The sequence below is a fragment of the Rhinoraja longicauda genome, chromosome 19 (assembly GCF_053455715.1).
Source record: "Rhinoraja longicauda isolate Sanriku21f chromosome 19, sRhiLon1.1, whole genome shotgun sequence".
Classification (NCBI taxonomy): Eukaryota; Metazoa; Chordata; class Chondrichthyes; order Rajiformes; family Arhynchobatidae; genus Rhinoraja; species Rhinoraja longicauda.
Genome location: NC_135971.1, coordinates 18,002,478 through 18,023,852, shown reverse-complemented (window position 1 = coordinate 18,023,852; position 21,375 = coordinate 18,002,478). Strand labels below are relative to the sequence as shown.

At 48.8% G+C, this 21,375-nt stretch overlaps 1 protein-coding gene and 1 long non-coding RNA gene across 2 annotated transcripts in view; one reads left to right on the top strand and one right to left on the bottom strand.

Annotated features, from left to right (window-relative positions):
• The window catches only part of LOC144603174 (flotillin-1-like), a 57,932-nt gene extending 49,032 nt beyond the window's left edge, over positions 1-8,900 (top strand). Inside the window, exons 10-13 of the mRNA XM_078416342.1 lie at positions 2,254-2,299; positions 2,958-3,095; positions 5,336-5,500; positions 7,338-8,900. Of these exons, the coding sequence (XP_078272468.1) occupies positions 2,254-2,299; positions 2,958-3,095; positions 5,336-5,500; positions 7,338-7,361 (373 nt within the window). The 3' untranslated portion in view covers positions 7,362-8,900. The remainder of the gene's footprint in view (positions 1-2,253; positions 2,300-2,957; positions 3,096-5,335; positions 5,501-7,337) is intronic.
• The window catches only part of LOC144603184 (uncharacterized), a 497,022-nt gene that overhangs the window by 414,603 nt on the left and 61,044 nt on the right, over positions 1-21,375 (bottom strand). The gene's annotated exons all lie outside the window — the stretch shown is intronic.

The window sequence follows — 21,375 nt, the reverse complement described above, 5'->3', positions numbered from 1 at the left end:
CATATTACACTTTTACTACACACTGTAAATGGTTCGAATGTAATCATATGTTGTCTTTCTGCTGACTGGTTAGCGCGCAACAAAAGCTTTTTACTGTACCTCGGTACGGTTGACAGACTGAACTGAAACTCCCCCCAACATGCTGGAGTTAGGAGGGTCGGGTCTGGGGATCAAGTGGCAAACATACAACAGTACAGCACAAGACCTTTCCACCCGCAATGTCCGTGCTGGACATGATTCCAAGTTAGATGTCTTTTTAAAGCGCGGAAACAGGCCCTTCAGCCCACCGAATCCGCGCCGACCAGCGATCACCTCATGCACTGACACTACCCGGCACACAACCAGGGACATTTTTCATTTTTTACCGAAGACAATCAACCTATAAACCTGGAGATAGACGCAAAATGCTGGAGTAACTCAGCGGGACAGGCAGCGTCTCTGGAGAGAAGGAATGGGTGACCTTTCGGGTTGAGACCCTTCTTCAGACTGATGCGGCCTTCCAGCTGCAGAGATCCAGGTTCAAATGACCACGGGCACAGTATGGAGTTTGCACGTTCTCCCTGTGACCTCGTGGGTTTTCTCTGGGAGCTCTGGTTTCCTCTCACTTTCCAAAGACGTGCAGGTTTGTAGGTTAATTTGCTCCTGTAAAATGTCCCTAGTGCGTGGGATAGAACGAGTGTACGTGTGATTGTTGGTCGTGTGGGCCGAAGGGCCAGCTTCCACGCTACATCTCCAAACTCAGATTAGTACAAGTTTTCTCCGGGTGCTCTGGCTTTTTCCCACAACCCAAAGACATGCGAGTTTGTGGACTAATTGCCGCTTAGTAAATTGTCCTCAGTGTGCAGGGAGTGGATGAGAAAGGGGGATAACAAAGAACTTGTAGGAACAGGTGATCGAAGGGTCGAAGGGCCTGTTTCCATGCTGTATCTCTAAACTAAACTACCAACCTCATAAGGGCATATGGAATAGGAGTCGTATTAGGCCATTCGGCCCATCATTTCTATTCCGCCATTCAATCCTGCCTGATTTATCTCTCCCTCCTATCCCCACTCTCCTGCCTTCTCCCCATAACCTCTGACACCCGTACCAATGAAGAATCTATCTACAGGTATCTCTGCCTTAAAAATAACCACTGACTTGGCCTCCACGGCATTCTGTGGCAAAGAATTCCACAGGTTCACCGCCCTCTGACTAAAGGAATTCCTCCTCATCTCCTTCCTAAACGAATGTCCTTTAATTTTGAGGCTGACCTCTGGTCCTAGACTCTCCCACTGGTGGAAACATCCTTTCCACATCCACCTGAGAGTCTTTGGGACATGGGGGGAAATCGGGGGTCGGGGGGGGGATGGAAATCCAGGCGGTGGCAGGGAGGACTTGCAAACTCCACACCGGGCATCAGAATCCCTCACCCGCTGCGCCTCCCCGCAGTTCGAACGGGATGAGTGGGTGGATTTGTGCTCGGGACGGGCAGTGGGATGTACGGTTTTCCTTCCTGACTTGCTCCTTCCCGCTGTGTTTCCTCTCTTCCACCACAGTGGCTGCCTCGCCAACAGTCTGTCTGTCCTTTCTACTGTTTTTATTATTTTAAGTTTGTGTTAAAAGTATGTTTTCGTGTCCCTTGTTTTGTTTTACGTGGGGGGTGGGGGGAGGGGGGGGTTGGGGGAAACCTTTTTTCAATCTCTTACCTCGACGGAGATGTGATTTTTCTCCGTGTCGTGTCTCCGTCCGTACTGCGGCCTAACATCGAGGAGTTGGCGGCCTTTCCTGGAGACCGGCAACCCGCGGGCGTGGCTCGGTCTTCAACGTCGTGGAGCTGCGATCCCTTTGCCGGGGATCGACGGTGGAGAGCTCCAACTGCGGGGCCTGTGGACTTTAACACCGTGAAGCCCGCGGTCTCTGGTAAGAAGAGGCCGACCCGGGAGCTCCGTGCCGCGGAGAGCTCTTTTCAACCGTCCCGACGCGGGGAGTTTCGATCGCCCCGACGCGAGGGCCTCGGACAGTCGGCAGCGGCGACTGCGGACGGTTCAACAGCCCCGACCGCGGGCGAACAAACAGGAAGATGATTGAACTTTATTACCTTCCATCACAGCGAGGAATGTGGAATCCGCTGTGGTGGATGTTTACGTTAAATTTTACTTTATGCGGCCGTGTGTCTTGTTGCTTTTCACTTAGTGTGGCTGTACGGTAACTCAAATTTCATCGCACTTTAATTGGTGCAAGTGACAATAAATTGATCTTGAAATCTTTTCCCAGGCTGAAGCTGATCATGGAGGCAGAGGCGGAGGCCGAGTCCATACGTGTAAGCGCCCCCACCTCAGGGCCACCCGCTCCCCCTTACCCTGAATCCCAGCTGCCTGCCCCTTCAGCAGCGGCTCGTGGCTTCACACCCGGGAAAGTGGGAACCAGGAGATGGGTGGAATGGGAGACAGCGGGAAGAGTGAGGGGGAAGAATGGGAGGGGTGAGGGGGAAGAGTGCGAAGGAGAGGGGGAAGAGTGGGGGCAGAGAGGGGGATGAGTGGGAGGGAGAGGGGGAAGAGTGAGGTGGAGAGGGGGAAGAGTGGGAGGGAATAATGGGGGGGAGAGGGGGAAGAGTGAGGGGGGAGAGGGGGAGAGGGGGAAGAGAGGAGCAGAGGGGAAGAGTGGGAGGGAAGAATGGGGGAAGAGGGAGAGGGGAAAGTGGGAGGGAATAATGGGGGGGAGAGGGGGAAGAGAGGGGGAGAGGGGGGAGAGGAGCAGAGGGGAAGAGTGGGAGGGAAGAATGGGGGAGAGAGGGGGGAGAATGGAGGGAGAGGGGGAAGAGTGGGAGGGGGTGGGGGAAGAGTGAGGAGGAAGAGGGAGAGTGTAGGTGAGGGGGGGGAAGAGTGGGAGAGAGGGGGGTGAAGGGTGGGGAAGAGGAGTGCCCGGCTGCAGTGGGGGCTTCAGGCTCCGTGACCCCAGGCTGTTGTTTCTCGCCCCAGGTGAAGGGAGAGGCAGAGGCCTTCGCCATTCACGCCAAGGCCATCGCCGAGGCCGAGCAGATGATGAAGAAGGCCGAGGCTTTCAAAGAGTACAAGGACGCTGCCATGGTGGACATGATACTGGACAAGCTGCCCGAGGTGAGTGTCCCCGCCGTAACCTGATGTCTGACCCCCTGCCCTCTGACCCTTGCCCAGAGGGAGCACCCTGACTTAGGGGGTGCCAACTATCTCACTCCCAAATAAGGGACAAGGTGACGTCACCGCCCCACGTGACCTCACCCAGCCTGTGGCCACGTGCTCCCGCTCCACCAATGGTGGCCACCCGGGCCGGGAGGCGGGTTGCTACGCAACCTCCGTTAGGCAGCCTCCGGGCCTACATTGTCCGGGCCTACACTGTCTGGGCCTATAGCACCCCCGGGCCTAATACGGGACAAGAGCAGTCCTGTACGGGACAAATCAGCTTAGCCCAATATACGGGATGTCCCGGCTAATACGGGACAGTTGGCAACCCTACCCTGACTGCAACGTGGGCCTGACCTCTGCTCTCTGACCCTTGCCCCTGACATGTGCCCCATGTGATGGTGGCGCAGCAGTAGAGTTGCCGCCGCACAGCGCCAGAGACCCAGGTTCAATCCTGACTACGGATGCTGTCGTTAGGGAGTTTGCACGTCCTCCCCGTGACCGCGTGGGTTTTCCTCCCACGCTCCAAGCACGTGCACGTTTGTGAGTTAACTGGCTTCGCTTAAACAAAATAAAAATTGAAAATTGTCCCTAGTGTGTGTAGGATGGTGCTAGTGTACGGGAATCGATGGTCGCCGCGGACTCGGTGGGCCGAAGGGCCTGTTTCAGCGCCCTATCTCTAAAGTAAACTAAACTCTTCACTCGAGAGCAGGAATAGGTGAGGTTTTGGGTGGAGACCCTTCTTCAGATTGAGAGTCAGGGAGGGGACACTGGAGGTGTACTGCTCCCCTCTCCCCTACTCGTCCAGCTCCCCCTCTCAGTCTGAGGAAGGGCCTCAACCTGAAACGTCACCTGTTCCTTTTCCCCAGCCTGATCCGCTGAGTTAGTTTCGTTTATTGTCAAGTATACTGAGGTGCTGTGAATAGCTTTTGTTGCGTGCTAACCAGCCAGCAGAAAGACAACACACGATACAGTTACAGTTGACACAGTTACCCCGGCATTTTGTGTCTGTCTTTGGTGTAAACCAGTATCTCATAAGGTCATAGATGGTAGGAGCATTCGACCCATCGAGTCTTCGCCATTCAATCATGGCTGATTCCTATTCTCCTGCCTTCTCCCCATAGCCTTTGACACCTGTACTAATCAAGAATCTATCTCTGCCTTAAAAATATCCACTGACGGCCTCCACAGCCTTCTGTGGCAAAGAATTCCACAGGTTCACCACTCTCTGACCAAAGATATTTCTCCTCATCTCCTTCCTAAAAGAACGTCCTTTAATTCTGTGACCTCTAGTCACAGACTCTCTCACTAGTGGAAACTTCTTCTCCATATCCACTCTATCCAAGCCTTTCACTATTCTGTGTGTTTAGATGAGGTGACCCCTCATCTAAACTCCAGCGAGTACAGGCCCAGTTTCGACAAACGTTCATCATAGGTTAACCTACTCCTTCCTGGGATCGTTCTTGGAAACCTCCTCTGGACCCTCTCCAGAGCCAGCACATCCTTCCTCAGTCGGGGCGGCACGGTGGCGTAACGGGAGAGTTGCTGCCTTGTAGCGAATGCAGCGCCGGAGACCCGGGTTCGATCCCGACTAATGCTGCCGTCTGTACGGAGTTTGTGCGTTCTCCCCATGACCTGCATGGGTTTTCTCCGAGATCTTTGGTTTCCTCCCACACTCCAAAGATGTACGGGTTTATAGGTTAATTGGCTTGGTAAATGTAAAAGTTGATCCTAGTGGGTATAGATAGGGTAGTGTTAATGTGCGGGGATCGCTGGTCGGCGCGGACCCAGTGGGGCCAAAAGGGCCTGTTTCCGAGCTGTATCTCTATACTGGACAAAGTGGACCCGTTGGGCCCAAACCTCTGCTGCATTGGTGGAGCACCCTCCCCTCCTCCCCTCCCCTCTCTCCTCAACCACCCTCTCCCTTCTCACCCACTCCCCCCTCCCTCCTCCCCCTCCCCTCCTTTTAAACTTTAAAATGTGAATAACTTAAAAAATGTAACACCGATTTCAATGAAACTACTTGCATTATCACTAAAGTGACAACGGTGAGTAAGGTGGGCCTAAAATTGTCGCGCTATCGTGTACCGTTTTGGCTGAAGTTCAGTCACAAACAAGATAACAAACGAGAGTTTTAGTCTATAGATATATAGTGCCCATATCTGCAGTAAACTCTTCACTGGCCCTTGCCTTTCCAGGTGGCCGCCGAGATTAGCAAGCCCTTCTCCAAGGTGAAGAAGATCACCATGGTGAGCAGCGGCAACAGCGAAGTGGGAGCCGCCAAGTTGAGCGGAGAGGTCCTCGACATCATGGCCAGGCTGCCCGAAACCGTGGAGAGGCTCACCGGAGTTAGCATCTCCCAGGTGAGAGAGAAGCCCAGGGAAGGTCGGGAGCCTGGCTGGTGATGGCCGGGGCCTTGTGCCAATGAATCCATCGTTCAATCATTCAATGAACCAAAGATTCAATGAATGGAATCGATCGGGCAGATGCACCTAGCCTCTTGCCCAGAGCAGGTCAATGGAGGACCAGAGGACATCCTCGTGGCTCTCCCTCGAAGTCGAGGATGATGTCTACGTTCCGTTGTTTGTATGAACTCTCAGGTGGCTTATGTGCAAAGATACTAGAGGAGCATGATAGACCACTCGACCCTAAAAACCGTAGTATGTCACGGCGGCCATTTTAGTAGGCAGAAACCTGCAGAAACATTTAAACAGAAAAATAACAAAAAACCTGTGAATTGATAGATGAGATATATTCTGCATTTTAATGGTATCATCACACATACTGTTCCCCCAAAACACTGATTACACTACAAGAGACATAGCGAACAGCGGGTTTTGCCTACTAAAATGGCGGACTTCCCGCTCCTTTGCGTACTACACTTCAGTATAGGCGATTTCAACGGAGTGGTCCATCTTGTTCCTCTAGTACCTTTGCTTATGAGTCCAATCTTGGCTTTGAAAGTTCTTCGGCATTTAGGACAGGTAGTTCCAGATGTCAGGTCGGGCTTTGGATGTTGCCTCTCTTTCCGTTTACTTCTCTTTTCCTCTAATTCTACGTATCTGTTCAAGGTGAAGGGGGAAAGATTTAATAAGAATCTGAGGGGTAACTTTTTCACACAACAGGTGGTGGGTGTATGGAACGAGCTGCCGGAGGAGGTAGTTGAGGCGGGGACTATCCCAACTTTTAAGAAACAGTTGGACGGGTACATGGATAGGACAGGTTTGGAGGGATATGGACCAAACATGGGCAGGTGGGACTAATGTAGATCGGTCATGTTGGCCATTGTGGGCAAGTTGGGCGTGTTTCCACGCTGACTCACTATGACTATGAATGGTCCTTTATTGTCGCAGTTTTACAAATCGCGGTGATATTCTTTGTTTTGCGTACCCAAGGTATGCAAGGAATCACCACCGAATGGGCGCCAACAAAGTTGCAAGTATCCCATTTTAATACAAACCATCTTAAGCATATTCCAATGTGGTCCCCCATAGTTCTCAGCGGTCCCCCCACACCTCTGGGATTGGACACGTCAGTGTGTCACATACTATCCTTTCCCCCTCTGGGACTGGGTGAGTCGGTGTGTCACACACTATCCGTTCCCCCTCTGGGATTGGACGCGTCAGTGTCTCACATACTATCCTTTTCCCCCTCTGGGACTGGGTGAGTCGGTGTGTCACACACTATCCTTTCCCCCTCTGGGACTGGGTGAGTCAGTGTGTCACACACTATCCTTTCCCACTCTGGGACTGGGTGAGTCAGTGTGCCGCACACTCTCCCTTCCCCCTTTGTGACTGGGTGCGGCAATGTGTCACACACATTGGGATGGCACGGTGGCGCAGTGGTAGAGTTGCTGCCTCACAGCGAATGCACCGCCAGAGACCCGGGTTCCATCCCGACTACGGGTGCTGTCTGCATGTGACCTATGTGGGTTTTCTTCGAGATCTTCGGTTTCCTCCCACACTCCAAAGACGTGCAGGTTTGTAGGTTAATTGGCTTGGGAAATGTAAAAATTGTCCCTGGTGGGTGTAGGATAGTGTTAATGTGCGGGTGATCGCTGGTCGGCGCGGGCCGAAAGGGCCTGTTTCCGCGCTGTATCTCTAAACTAAACACACTACCCCTTCCCGCTGCTTATCTGTGGTAAAGTACTGCAATTAAAATTCATCCCATTCCCCCCCCCCGCTCTTTTTCCATGCACAGGGAGCCATGAAACGGATGTCGTAAGGTGGAGACGGGAGCGAGGATGGAACTAACGAGAACGTCAGTGCGAGCGATTACCAGAGGCTCCCATCCACGCGTGTAAAGCCCCTTGGGCCACTGTCTAGTCTGCATGTCTTCCTATGTAGCCCTGTAACCCTGTAACCCTGGTCACTTAGTGAACAGTTCGAAGGAAAGAGACATACCCATGTAGTATTCCCACTTAAGATATATCGGAACCGGGATCAACCCCTCCAGCTTACCCCACTTGAGCTGAACTCACCCCTTGAAGTCCCCTTCCCAGTTCAGCTCAGTTTATTGTCACGTGCACAGGGGTGGGGGAGGACAGCAAAAATCTAAGTAACCCCAAGTATCCCAGTCGCCCTTTTGACTGCAAAACTCTGCCTACACCTGAGGGTTGTTGGATCATTCAGCCTTGCAGGGTAGACAATTCCAACGACAATCGAAAAGAAATGAAGCGTAGAAGCTGGAAATCCGAAATAAAACCAGAAAATGCTGGCAGGTCGGTCAGCATCTGTGGAGAATCAAGATTGAGAGCGCGGGTAAACATTTTATTTGTTTTTCTATTTTCCAGTTCCAACAATCATATTGGCGTGACCTATACGCCATTCAAACATGATCGTATTGAATGGCGATGTAAACTCGACGGTACGAACAGCCTACTCCTGCACCTATTTTCTATGTTTTTCTATGTTACCAAAGGACCTTCGACCTGAAACATTAACCATGTTAGACGCAAAAAGCTGGAGTAACTCAGCGGGTCAACTCTGGGGGAAAGGAATAGGTGACTCACCTGTTCCTTCTCTCCAGAGATGCGGACTAACCGGCTGAGTTACTCCAGCTTCTTGTGTCTATCTTCGGTTTAAACCAACATCCACGGTTTCTTCCTACACGTTAACCACGCTTCTCTCTCCACAGATGCTGCCAGACCTGTCGGGTGTTTGCAGCGTTTTCTGTTTTGTGTTGGGGAATTCTAAAGATTCCCATCTCTCCAAGGAGATATATTCCTCCTTGTCTGTGCCTTAAACAGACCACATCTTGTCTCGGTGCCTGCCAGTTCCTCAGCTGATCATTTGAGGGCAGCATTGTCAGTGTTTTCATAAGTGATAGGAGCAGAATTAAGCCATTCGGCCCATCAAGTCCACTCTGCATTCAATCATGGCTGATCTATCTCTCCCTCCTAACCCCATTCTCCTGTGTTCCCCCGTAACCCCTGACACCCGTGTGTTCATTGTGTTTAAGATGCTGTAACACTATCGACAGCAGAATGGAGCCAAGTTCAGAGAGGACACAGAAATCAGGAGTAAGTTAAATCTCCAAAGGGTTTCACTAGAATCGTGGTCATGATAACTGCCACCAGGCAGGGAAACAGGCCCTTTGGCTAACCGAGTCCACGCCGACCAGCGATCCCCACACGCTAACACTATCCTACACACACTGGGGACAATTTACAATTTTTTACCAAAGCCAATTAACCTACAAACCTGCACGCCTTTGGAGTGCGGGAGGAAGCCGGAGCACCCGGAGAAAACCCACACGGGTCACGGGGAGAACGTACAAACCCCGTACAGATAGCACCCGTGGTCGGGATCGAACCCGGGTCTCTGGCGCTGTGATGCAGCATCTCTACAGCCGCGCCAAATTGAGATTGAGAGATCAGGCAAGTGGTCAAAGATGCGAGGAAAGGTAAACGCGACTATAATAAGTTTCCTACTGTGCAAAGACAGAGACAAATGGCACGGTGGCGCAGTGGTAGAGTTGCTGCCTCGCAGCACCAGAGACCCGGGTTCGATCCAGACCGCGGGTGCTGTCTGTACAGAGTTTGTACGTTCTCCCCGTGACGTGCATGTGTTTTCTCCGGGTGCTCCGGTTTCCTCCCACACTCCAAAAAGACCTACAAGTCTTTTATAGGTTAAATGGATTCTGTAAGTTGTGCCTGGTGTTTGCAGGATAGAACTAGTGTGCGGGGTGATCGCTGGTCAGCGTGGATTCAGTGGGCCGAAGGGCCTGTTTTCACGCTGCATCTCTAAACTAAACTAGACATCAGATCTTAAATAGGGAACTCAATTGGTAACACTAACGATCATGATACATTGATGAAAATACTTAAATATGAACACCAAAGGAAAACACTGAAAGTCCTGCCCTCAAGTGGTCAGCAAAGGAATCTGCAGGCACTGACATTATAAATGGATTCCCCAGGTTCTCGATTCCCTGAGCAGGCAAATTCTTCACGAAACATCCACCCTGTTGAGTCATTTCACCAAGACCACCTCAGTTTTCTAGCCCGTCCTCTGAATCTTTCATAGGTTCATGAGTCATCGGGGCAGAATTAGGCCATTCGGCCCATGGAGTCCACTCCGCCATTCAATCGCGACTCATCTCTCTTGCCCTCTCAACCCCATTCTGCTGCCTTCTCACCATAACCGTTGACACCCTCACTAACCAAAAATCTTATCGATCTCTGCTTTAAAAATACCCACTGACTTGACCTCCACTGCCGTCTGTGGCAATGAATTTCACACATTCACCACCCGCTGATGAAAGAAATTCCTCCTTGTCTCCATTCTAAAGGTAGGTCATTTTATTCTGAGGCTCTGCCCTCTGGTCCTAGACTCTCCCACTAGTCGAAACATCCTCTCCACATCCACTCAATCCAGGCCTCTCACTCTTCGGTAAGTTTCAATGAGGTCCCCCCTGGTTTTTTTTATCAAGTTTCAATGAGGTCCCCCCTGGTTCTTCTAAACTCCAGCGAATACAGGTCCAGTGCCGCCAAACGCTTAGCCCAATCATCCCGGGGAAATTTCCTCATAAGACAACCTCTTCATCCCAGGATTCAGCCTGGCAACCTTCTCCGAAGTGCCTCCAATACCAATACATCCCCCGTAGCCAAGGAGACCAAAGGTGTACGCAGGAGCTGCTGTGGTCTCAACATTTGTTGTAGCAAGACCTTCCCCAGTATTAAACTCCATCTCCTGATCTGCAGGTCAATGTGATCCAGTTCCGTCACCTCAAACCTAAGTCCATAATGTGAGAAGTCGATTCAGTGTTGTCTCGTGTTCCCACGGATCGCAACTGGAATCAAACCGTAGGTGTTAGGACTTGTGTTCCACGCTTTAGTGTCCAACACTTGCCAAGTTCAAACTAGGGTGGAGGCAAGAAAAAATATATATATTTGTTGGTTATAGTCACACAGCATGGAAATAGGCCCTTAGGCTTAACTTGTCCACGCCGATCAACATGTTCCATCTATGCGAGTCCTATTTGCTTGCGTTTGGTCCATATCCCTCTAAACCTGTCCTATCCATGTACCTATCTACTTGCTTCAGAAACGTTGCAATCGTCCCTGCCTCAACTACCTTCTCCAGCAGCTGGTTCCATTCAGCTTGCCCCACACATCTTTAAACTTTACCTCTCTCATCTTAAAGGCATGCCTTCAGGTCTTTGACAATTCCACCCTGGGGAAGAAGGCTGATACTGTCTATCCTATCCATGCCTCTCATAATTTTTATATACTTCTATCAGTTCTCCCCTCAACCTCTCCAAGTGGCGAATGCTACCTGTTCACCTCCACCACAGTAGGCAGTGGAAGCCAATTCACTGGATGAATTTAAAAGAGAGTTAGATAGAGCTCTAGGGGCTAGCGGAATCAAGCGATATGGGGAGAAGGCAGGCACGGGTTACTGATTGTGGATGATCAGCCATGATCACAATGAATGGCGGTGCTGGCTCGAAGGGCCAAATAGCCCTTCTATGTAATCCAGGCAGCATTCTGGTAAACCTTTTCTGCATCCTCACCAAACCCTCCACATCCTTCCTGTAATGGGGGTGACCAGAGCTGTAGGCAGTACTCCTGATTGCAGCCCGAACCAAAGTCTTACAGAGCTTGCTTTTGAACGTGTGCTGCCCACCACACTCTTGGCAAAAAAAAAACATGGCCCACACATCTCCTTCAAACATGTTCCTCTCACCTCAAACCGACGCCCTCCCGTCTTTGATGCAAACAACCCATGCTGTTTATGTTTCAAAGTGCCTCTTTTCTGAGCGTTTGTATCTGCGTAGAACTAACTGCCAAGTTTCACATTTGAGCTCGGCCGCTTTCAAATGTCCTTGCCGCCTGTCCAGTCCCGCCCGTTGTTGACCTGAGGTTCCTGATCGCCATTGCGTCAAATCCGCAAGAGAGCTCGTTACAAACAACCATCAGATCCTCATTGAAGAAATGTTACAACTGCTAAAGTCGGATACAGCACTTGCCTCGTTTTGTTGTCAACAAAAATCTTCTTGTTCGTTGTAATTTTATATAATGACCTTGTTGCCTGACCCTTTTGAATGGAGCTTTTGACAGCTTCCTGACATAATGTAAACATGTCTAATCTGCTCGTAAATTGATGTGATTTTTCTCCCTAATAGTACATTTTATTCACAATACATATAAAAAAACAATCAGGAGATATCTCTGTTCATTTCAATAGATTATCTTACACATTATTTATTGTAAAAACACCTGCTTTGCAGCTTTTTATTTAAAAAAAACACTATATTTTTAATAGTAGCGCAGCGGTAGAGTTGCTGCTTTACAGCGAATGCAGCGCCGGAGACACAGGTTCGATCCTGACTACGGGTGCTGCACTGTAAGGAGTTTGTACGTTCTCCCCGTGACCTGCGTGGGTTTTCTCCGAGATCTTCGGTTTCCTCCCACACTCCAAAGACGTACAGGTATGTAGGTTAATTGGCTGGGTAAATGTAAAAATTGTCCCTAGTGGGTGTAGGATAGTGTTAATGTACGGGGATCACTGGGCGGCACGGACTTGGAGGGCCGAAAAGGCCTGCTTCCGGCTGTAGATATATGATATGATATGATATGATATTTACTTTAATTCAAGCGGCACCGTGGTGCAGCAGTAGAGTTGCTGCCTTACAGCGCCAGAGACATGGGTTTGATCTGAATGGTGTCAATATTATCTGAATGGTGTCAAGTTAGTAACAGGGGACGTACAACGAGATCTGGGTGTCTTAGTGCATCAGTCACTGAAAGGAAGCATGCAGGTACAGCAGGCAGTGAAGAAAGCCAATGGAATGTTGGCCTTCATAACAAGAGGAGTTGAGTATAGGAGCAAAGAGGTCCTTCTGCAGTTGTACAGGGCCCTAGTGAGACCGCACCTGGAGTACTGTGTGCAGTTTTGGTCTCCAAATTTGAGGAAGGATATTCTTGCTATTGAGGGCGTGCAGCGTAGGTTTACTAGGTTAATTCCCGGAATGGCGGGCCTGTCATATGTTGAAAGACTGGAGCGACTAGGCTTGTATACACTGGAATTTAGAAGGATGAAGGGGATCTTATCGAAACATATAAGATTATTAAGGGGTTGGACACGTTAGAGGCAGGAAACATGTTCCCAATGTTGGATAAGGGGCCACAGTTTAAGGGGCCACAGTTTAAGAATAAGGGGTAGGCCATTTAGAACGTAGATGAGGAAAAACTTTTTCAGTCAGAGAGTTTCAAATCTGTGGAATCCTCTGCCTCAGAAGGCAGTGGAGGCCAGTTCTCTGAATGCATTTAAGAGAGAGCTAGATAGAGCTCTTAAGGATAGCGGAGTCAGGGGGTATGGGGAGAAGGCAGGAACGGGGTACTGATTGAGAATGATCAGCAATGATCACATTGAATGGCCTACTCCACCTATTGTCTATTGATCCTGACCTCAGCTGCTGTCTGTGTGGAGTTTGTATGTTCTCCCTGTCATCTGCGTGGGTTTTCTCCGGGTGCTCCGGTTTCCTCCCACACCCCAAATAGGTCGATTGGCTTCGGCAAAGAAACATTGTAAATTATCGCTGGTGTGTGGGATATTGCCCCGAGTGTGTGTCATATAGTGCTCGTGTGCGGGGATCGCTGGTCGGTGCGGACTCAATGGGCCGAAGGGCCTGCTCCGCGTTGCATCTCAACACCAAACCGCATAGACGTGCGGGTTTGTAGGTTAAGTGGCCATTGCAAAATTGCCGTGAGTGGTAAAATCTGGGGTCAAAGCAGTAAAGATTACGAGGGGAAGCAAGAAAAGGGAATAATGTGGGATTACTGAATAGTTCTCGTATGAACTTCTTAAACCAATGTACCACCACCCTAACATACACAAACATACAAATCTTGAACATTAAAGTTCCCGCCTTACAGCGCCAGAGACCCAGGTTCGATCCCGGCCACGGGTGCTGTCCATACGGAGTTTGTACGTTCTCCCCGCGGCCTGCGTGGGTTTCCTCCGGGTGCTTCGCTTTCCTCCCACACTCCAAAGACGTACAGGTTTGCAGGTTAATTGGCTTTGGTAAAATTGCAAATTGTCTCTTGTGTGTGTAGGACAGTGTTAGTGTGTGGGGATCGCTGGTCAGTGCGGACTCGGTGTGCCGAAGGGCCTGTTTCCACGCTATCTCTTAAGTGAACGGAAAATTAAGGGATTTGTGGGTGGTGGTAGATTTAAATCTCATTGGAGCCCTTAAAATGACATTTGTCCGCTGGAATTGGTCACTGTTAACTGCCCATAGGTTATTGAAATTTGAGACACAAGGAACTGTGACATAAAGTGCTGGAGTAACTCAGAGGGTCAGTCACCATCTCTGGAGAACACGGACTGGGCGATCGTTTCACTAAACACCATCGCTCAGTCTGCCTGAACCTACGTGATCTCCTGGTAGCGAAACACTTTAATTTTCCTTCCTATTCCTCCACAGACCTTTCTGTCTAGGTCTCCTCCATTGCCAGCGTGAGGCTAAACGCAAATTGGAGGAATAGCATCTCATATTCCGCTTGGGTAGCTTACAGCCCAGTGGTGTGAGACTTGATTTCTCTAATTTCAAGTAACCCCTGCATTCCTTCTCTCTCTATCCCTCCCCCACCCAAGTCACACCAGCTTCTCGTTCTTACCCAACAAACAGCCAATTCTGCTTTACACAAAAGGGCACAAAGTGCTGGAGTAACCAGTTTACCTTTCGTTGAACACCACCACCAGGTCCACTTAGGCCCACGCGATCTCCCAGTTGGCAAACATTTTAACTTCCCACTCCCATTCCCACCCTGACATCAGTCTGAAGAAGCGTCTCGACCTGAAACGTCACCTATTCTTTCTCGCCAGAGATGCTGCCTGTGTTCCCCCAACATTTTGTGTCTACCCACATCGACCTTTCTGTCCTGGGCCTCCTCCACTGTCAGAGTGAGACCCAGCGCAAATAGGAGGAACAGCACCTGATGTTTCGCGTGGGTAGGTAGCTCACACCCCAGCGGTATGAACATTGACTTCTCCAACTTCAAGTAACCCTTGCTTTCCCTCTGTCTCCATCCCTCCCCCGTCCTAGTTCTCCAACTAGTTTCACTGTCCTGATTAAATTTTACTGATTGTACACCTCCTTGTCATCCTCTCAAATAATAATAATAATAAACATTTATTTTTTATAGCGCTTTTCCAAATGCTTTACAAAAACAGTCAAGACATAAAAACAAACAGACAAACTATCCTGACGGAGAAGCGGCGAACAAATAGCGCCAGCGTCCTCATGAACCACTCTACATTTCCTTAGCAGCGTCTGCTTTGATTTTTCGTTTTCACACCTTACCCTTTCATGTCTCTAGATTCCCTCTCCCCTGCCTCAGTCTGAAGAAGGGTCTCGACCCAAAACGTCACCTGTTCCTTCTCTCCAGAGATGCTGCCTGACCCGCTGAGTTACTGCAGCCTTTTTTGTGTCAACAGCGTACCTAAATGGCTTGGGTAACCCTAGGTAGACACAAAATATTGGAGTAACTCAGCGGGACAGGCAGCATCTCTGGAGAGAAGGAATGGGTGACGTTTTGGGTCAAGACCCTTCTTCAGACTGAGAGTCAGGAAAAAGGGGAACGTGAGATATAGTAACCCTAACCCAGTTTGAAAGTGGGGAAACTTGATCCTCTCCCCATTTGGAATTAATTTAATTAATTTTAATTAATTAAACTCGTTGAATACATTAGCGACACAGTGGTGCTGGTTTCCGACGGGCACGGGGACGGACGCCCCACACATCTCTGTTGCCCGTACAGCTGGCAAGCTCCTCTTTTGTCTCTACATATGCATCTTCCATCAACGTCTTCAGCATTGTCTTGTTTCCGTCTTCCATGGGTGGGTTCCCACAGCACAACCTTGTTTGCTGGTATCTTATTGAAACATATAAGATTATTAAGGGATTGGACACGTTAGAGGCAGGAAACATGTTCCAAATGTCGAGGGTTTCCAGAACCAGGGGCCACACAGTTTAAGATTAAGAGGTAGGCCATTTAGAACAGAGATGAGGACAATTTATTTTCAGTCAGAGAGTTGTAAATCTGTGGAATTGTCTGCCTCAGAAGGCAGTGGAGGCCAATTAGACAATAGACAATAGGTGCAGGAGTAGGCCATTCAGCCCTTTGAGCCAGCACCGCCATTCAATGCGATCATGGCTGATCACTCTCAATCAGTACCCCGTTCCTGCCTTCTCCCCATACCCCCTCACTCCGCTATCCTTAAGAGCTCTATCCAGCTCTCTCTTGAAAGCATCCAACGAACTGGCCTCCACTGCCTTCTGAGGCAGAGAATTCCACACCTTCACCACTCTCTGACTGAAAAAGTTCTTCCTCATCTCCGTTCTAAATGGCCTACCCCTTATTCTTAAACTGTGGCCCCTTGTTCTGGACTCCCCCAACATTGGGAACATGTTTCCTGCCTCTAATGTGTCCAATCCCCTAATTATCTTATACATTTCAATAAAATCCCCCCTCATCCTTCTAAATTCCAGTGTATACAAGCCTAATTGCTCTTTGAATGCTTTCAAGAGAGAGCTAGATAGAGCTCTAAAAAGATAGCGGAGTCAGGGGGTATGGGGAGAAGGCAGGAACGGGGTACTGATTGAGAATGATCACATTGAATGGTGGTGCTGGCTCAAAGGGCCGAATGGCCTCCTCCTGCACCTATTGTCTGTTGTCTAATTCTGGACGGTGATGCCAATGACCAGCGAGCCCTATCCTTCTCGACCTGATCTTCTCGGTCACAGGTGGAATCTCCCCGTAGAGCTGGGCGTTGGTGGTGTTGTCCCTCCAACTGACATTTTGAACTTTTCTGAGCATTCGGGTGTAGACACCATCGAGAGACTTGGACAGTGCTCGATCGAGAGTCCATGCCCCACACCCGTACAATAATATTGTCCACAGTAGGATGGAAGAATCTCAGTTTGAGACCCTTAGACATCCGAGACGTCCAGATTTTCCCCATTGTTATTAAGGGCTTTCCATGCGAACGCTTTCCGGACCTTGATGTCATTCTCCGAGGTCTGCATCCTCGCTCCCAGGTACTTGAAGTCCTCCACTTTCTTGAGAGATACCATCGCCACTGGTCTTAAGAGGCTCATGGTCGCCACCGTTGAAAGGCACGTTCTCCGCCTTCTTGGCATGGAGGTGGAGGCCTACTCTCTCGCACTCCGTCTCGACCCTGCCGAGCAGCTCTTATGCCTCCCCAATTTGGTCTGTCAGCAGGAAGATGCCATCAGCAAAATCGAGGTCTGACAAGTTGACTGACCCGATTCTTCTCAAAGCGTCTTGGGGTGATTGTGAAGCCGAGCTCCTCGTATTCCTTGGTTCTTGGTCCTCCAAACTATTCCAAATGGAATTTAAACTGGAGGTGGCGGAGTATGGACTTAAGCAAGAAGGGCTTCTTGGGGAAGAAGAGCTGCCTTAAATATAGTTGCATCTGGTTGGGTAACTATAGTAGGGTGAAGACTATTCCATGCTTTAATTGTGCAAGAGAAGAATGAATTGCTACACACATCTGTCTTGATAGCTGGTATCTCAAATTGAATCGAATGCCCTCGTCCACTCAAAAGTCAAAAATCAAGTCAAAAGTCAACTTTATTGTCAATTTCCAGTTAGTTTACACAGACAGAAGATCGAAATACCGTTTCCCACAATCCCGAGGAATAAAGTGCATTAAATTAAGTTAAAATTAAAAAGACACAGCAAACAACAGTCAATATATACAGTTTAATAAAATATGGTCACTTCAATGAAAAAAGATGAAGATGAATATATTACAATCAAAAATAATGAACAGTAGTGCAAAGCCTGTCCATAGCTGATAGGTTTGGGTTTGGTGTAGATTTGGTCATCTATATCGAGCTGACTATTTAACATTTTGTAAAAACAGGTCAAATGGTGGGCTTTACGTCTGTCTTGGAGAGTGCTCCGATGAATTTGGAAGTTCGGTAACAACCGCTACTCTTGAGCGCCATTTCGAAAGATTGGTTTAAGGAGGCATCGTCCTCTCAGACACTGTGGACCAAACTATGTTCCTGTGCTCCACTGCTGTGTGCTCGAAGTTGTGTTTCCCTTGCTCGCCCCCAGCCTCCCCATCCGCTGTACCGACGTCCAACAGCAGGTGGGGGTACTGCACCGCGAAATTCCGGGCTGCTCGGCCAGCTCCATCAAAGATAGACACAAAATGCTGGAGTAACTCAGCAGGTCAGGCAGCATCTCGGGAGAGAAGGAATGGGTGACGTTTCGGGTCGAGACCCTTCTTCAGACTGATGCCAGGGGAGTGGGAGGTACACAGATAAGGAGGTGCACAGATAAGGAAGTGTGAGGTGTTAAAACAAGACAAAGGGAATTGAGATCAAGGAAAATGTAGAATAGATCCTTCAGACAGAGTCAAGGGAAAGGGAACGAGAGATATAGACGGCGATATAGAGTGGTATGGAACGTATACATTATATGCAAAAAAAGTAACGATGATCAATGTAGCAGTCCACTGTTAGCCGTGGGCTCAGTGAAACCGAGTTGTGCATAAAATGTATAATATTGGAAACACAATTGCATACCTTTCATGTCTTTGTTCTATATCTCTATATCCAGTCCATATCTCTCGTTCCCCTGTCCCCTGACTCAGTTTGAAGAAGGGTCTAGACCCGAAACGTCACCCATTCCTTCTCTCTCTGGAGATGCTACCTGTCCCGCTGAGTTACTCCAACATTTTGTGTCCATCTTCGGTGCAAACCAGCACCTGCAGTTCATTCCTGCGCGCCACCTCCACCTGCAGGTGGAAAACGGCACTGCAATGAACTGCCAATAGACAATAGACAATAGACAATAGGTGCAGGAGTAGGCCATTCAGCCCTTCGAGCCAGCACCGCCATTCAATGCGATCATGGCTGATCACTATCAATCAGTACCCCGTTCCTGCCTTCTCCCCATACCCCCTCACTCCGCTATCCTTAAGAGCTCTATCCAGCTCTCTCTTGAAAGCATCCAACGAACTGGCCTCCACTGCCTTCTGAGGCAGAGAATTCCACACCTTCACCACCCTCTGACTGAAAAAGTTCTTCCTCATCTCCGTTCTAAATGGCCTACCCCTTATTCTCAAACTGTGGCCCCTTGTTCTGGACTCCCCCAACATTGGGAACATGTTATCTGCCTCTAATGTGTCCAATCCCCTAATTATCTTATATGTTTCAATAAGATCCCCCCTCATCCTTCTAAATTCCAGTGTATACAAGCCCAATCGCTCCAGCCTTTCAACATACGACAGTCCCGCCATTCCGGGAATTAATCTAGTGAACCTACGCTGCACGCCCTCCATAGCAAGAATATCCTTCCTCAAATTTGGAGACCAAAACTGCACACAGTACTCCAGGTGCGGTCTCACCAGGGCCCGGTACAACTGTAGAAGGACCTCTTTGCTCCTATACTCAACTCCTCTTGTTACGAAGGCCAACATTCCATTGGCTTTCTTCACTGCCTGCTGAACCTGCACGCTTCCTTTCATTGACTGATGCACTAGGACACCCAGATCTCGTTGAACTCCCCCTCCTCCTAACTTGACACCATTCAGATAATAATCTGCCTTTCTATTCTTACTTCCAAAGTGAATAACCTCACACTTATCTACATTAAACTGCATCTGCCATGTATCCGCCCACTCACACAATCTGTCCAAGTCACCCTGCAGCCTTATTGCATCTTCCTCACAATTCACACTACCCCCCAACTTAGTATCATCTGCAAATTTGCTAATGGTACTTTTAATCCCTTCGTCTAAGTCATTAATGTATATCGTAAATAGCTGGGGTCCCAGCACCGAACCTTGCGGTACCCCACTGGTCACTGCCTGCCATTCCGAAAGGGACCCATTTATCCCCACTCTTTGCTTTCTGTCTGTTAACCAATTTTCTATCCATGTCAGTATCCTACCCCCAATACCATGTGCCCTAATTTTGCCCACTAATCTCCTATGTGGGACCTTGTCGAAGGCTTTCTGAAAGTCGAGGTACACCACATCCACTGACTCTCCCTTGTCAATTTTCCTAGTTACATCCTCAAAAAATTCCAGTAGATTTGTCAAGCATGATTTCCCCTTCGTAAATCCATGCTGACTCGGAATGATCCCGTTACTGCTATCCAAATGCTCAGCAATTTCGTCTTTTATAATTGACTCCAGCATTTTCCCCACCACTGATGTCAGACTAACTGGTCTATAATTACCCGTTTTCTCTCTCCCTCCTTTCTTAAAAAGTGGGATAACATTTGCTATTCTCCAATCCACAGGAACTGATCCTGAATCTATAGAACATTGAAAAATGATCTCCAATGCTTCCACTATTTCTAGAGCCACCTCCTTAAGTACTCTGGGATGCAGACCATCAGGCCCTGGGGATTTATCAGCCTTCAGTCCCATCAGTCTACCCAAAACCATTTCCTGCCTAATGTGGATTTCCTTCAGTTCCTCCATCACCCTAGGTTCTCCAGCCCCTAGAACATTTGGGAGATTGTGTGTATCTTCCTCAGTGAAGACAGATCCAAAGTAACGGTTTAACTCGTCTGCCATTTCTTTGTTCCCCATAATAAATTCCCCTGCTTCTGTCTTCAAGGGACCCACATTTGCCTTGACTATTTTTTTCCTCTTCACGTACCTAAAAAAACTTTTGCTATCCTCCTTTATATTATTGGCTAGTTTACCCTCGTACCTCATCTTTTCTCCTCGTATTGTCTTTTTAGTTAACTTTTGTTGCTCTTTAAAAGAGTCCCAATCCTCTGTCTTCCCACTCTTCTTTGCTATGTTATACTTCCTCTCCTTAATTTTTATGCTGTCCCTGACTTCCCTTGTCAGCCACAGGTGTCTCTTACTCCCCTTAGAGTCTTTCCACCTCTTTGGAATAAATTGATCCTGCAACCTCTGCATTATTCCCAGGAATACCTGCCATTGCTGTTCTACCGTCTTCCCTGCTAGGGCCTCCTTCCAATCAATTTTGGCCAGCTCCCGCCTCATGCCTCTGTAATCCCCTTTGCTATACTGTAATACCGACACTTCCGATTTTCCCTTCTGCCTTTCCATTTGCAGAGTAAAACTTATCATGTTGTGATCACTGCCTCCTAATGGCTCTTTTACCTCTAGTCCCCTTATCAGATCAGGATCATTACACAACACTAAATCCAGAATTGCCTTCTCCCTGGTAGGCTCCAATACAAGCTGTTCTAAGAATCCATCTCGAAGGCACTCTACAAACTCTCTTTCCTGGGGTCCATTTCCAACCTGATTTTCCCAGTCTACCTGCATGTTGAAATCTCCCATAACCACCGTAGCATTACATTTTTGACACGCCAATTTTATCTCCTGATTTAACTTGCACCCTAAGTCGAGGCTACTGTTTGGGGGCCTATAGATAACTCCCATTAGGGTCTTTTTACCCTTACAATTTCTCATTTCTATCCATACTGATTCAACATCTCCTGATTCTATGTCACCCCTTGCAAGGGAATGAATATCATTCCTTACCATCAGAGCAACCCCACCCCCTCTGCCCACCTGTCTGTCTTTTCTATACGTTGTGTACCCCTGAATATTCAGTTCCCAGCCCTGGTCCTCTTGTAGCCATGTCTCAGTGATCCCTACAACATGCCAGGACAAGCTATTGTGCGAATGGGTTTATATTGGGGGTAATTAACACAAAGTGCTGGAGGAACTCAGCGGGTCAGGCAGCGTCTATGGAGGGA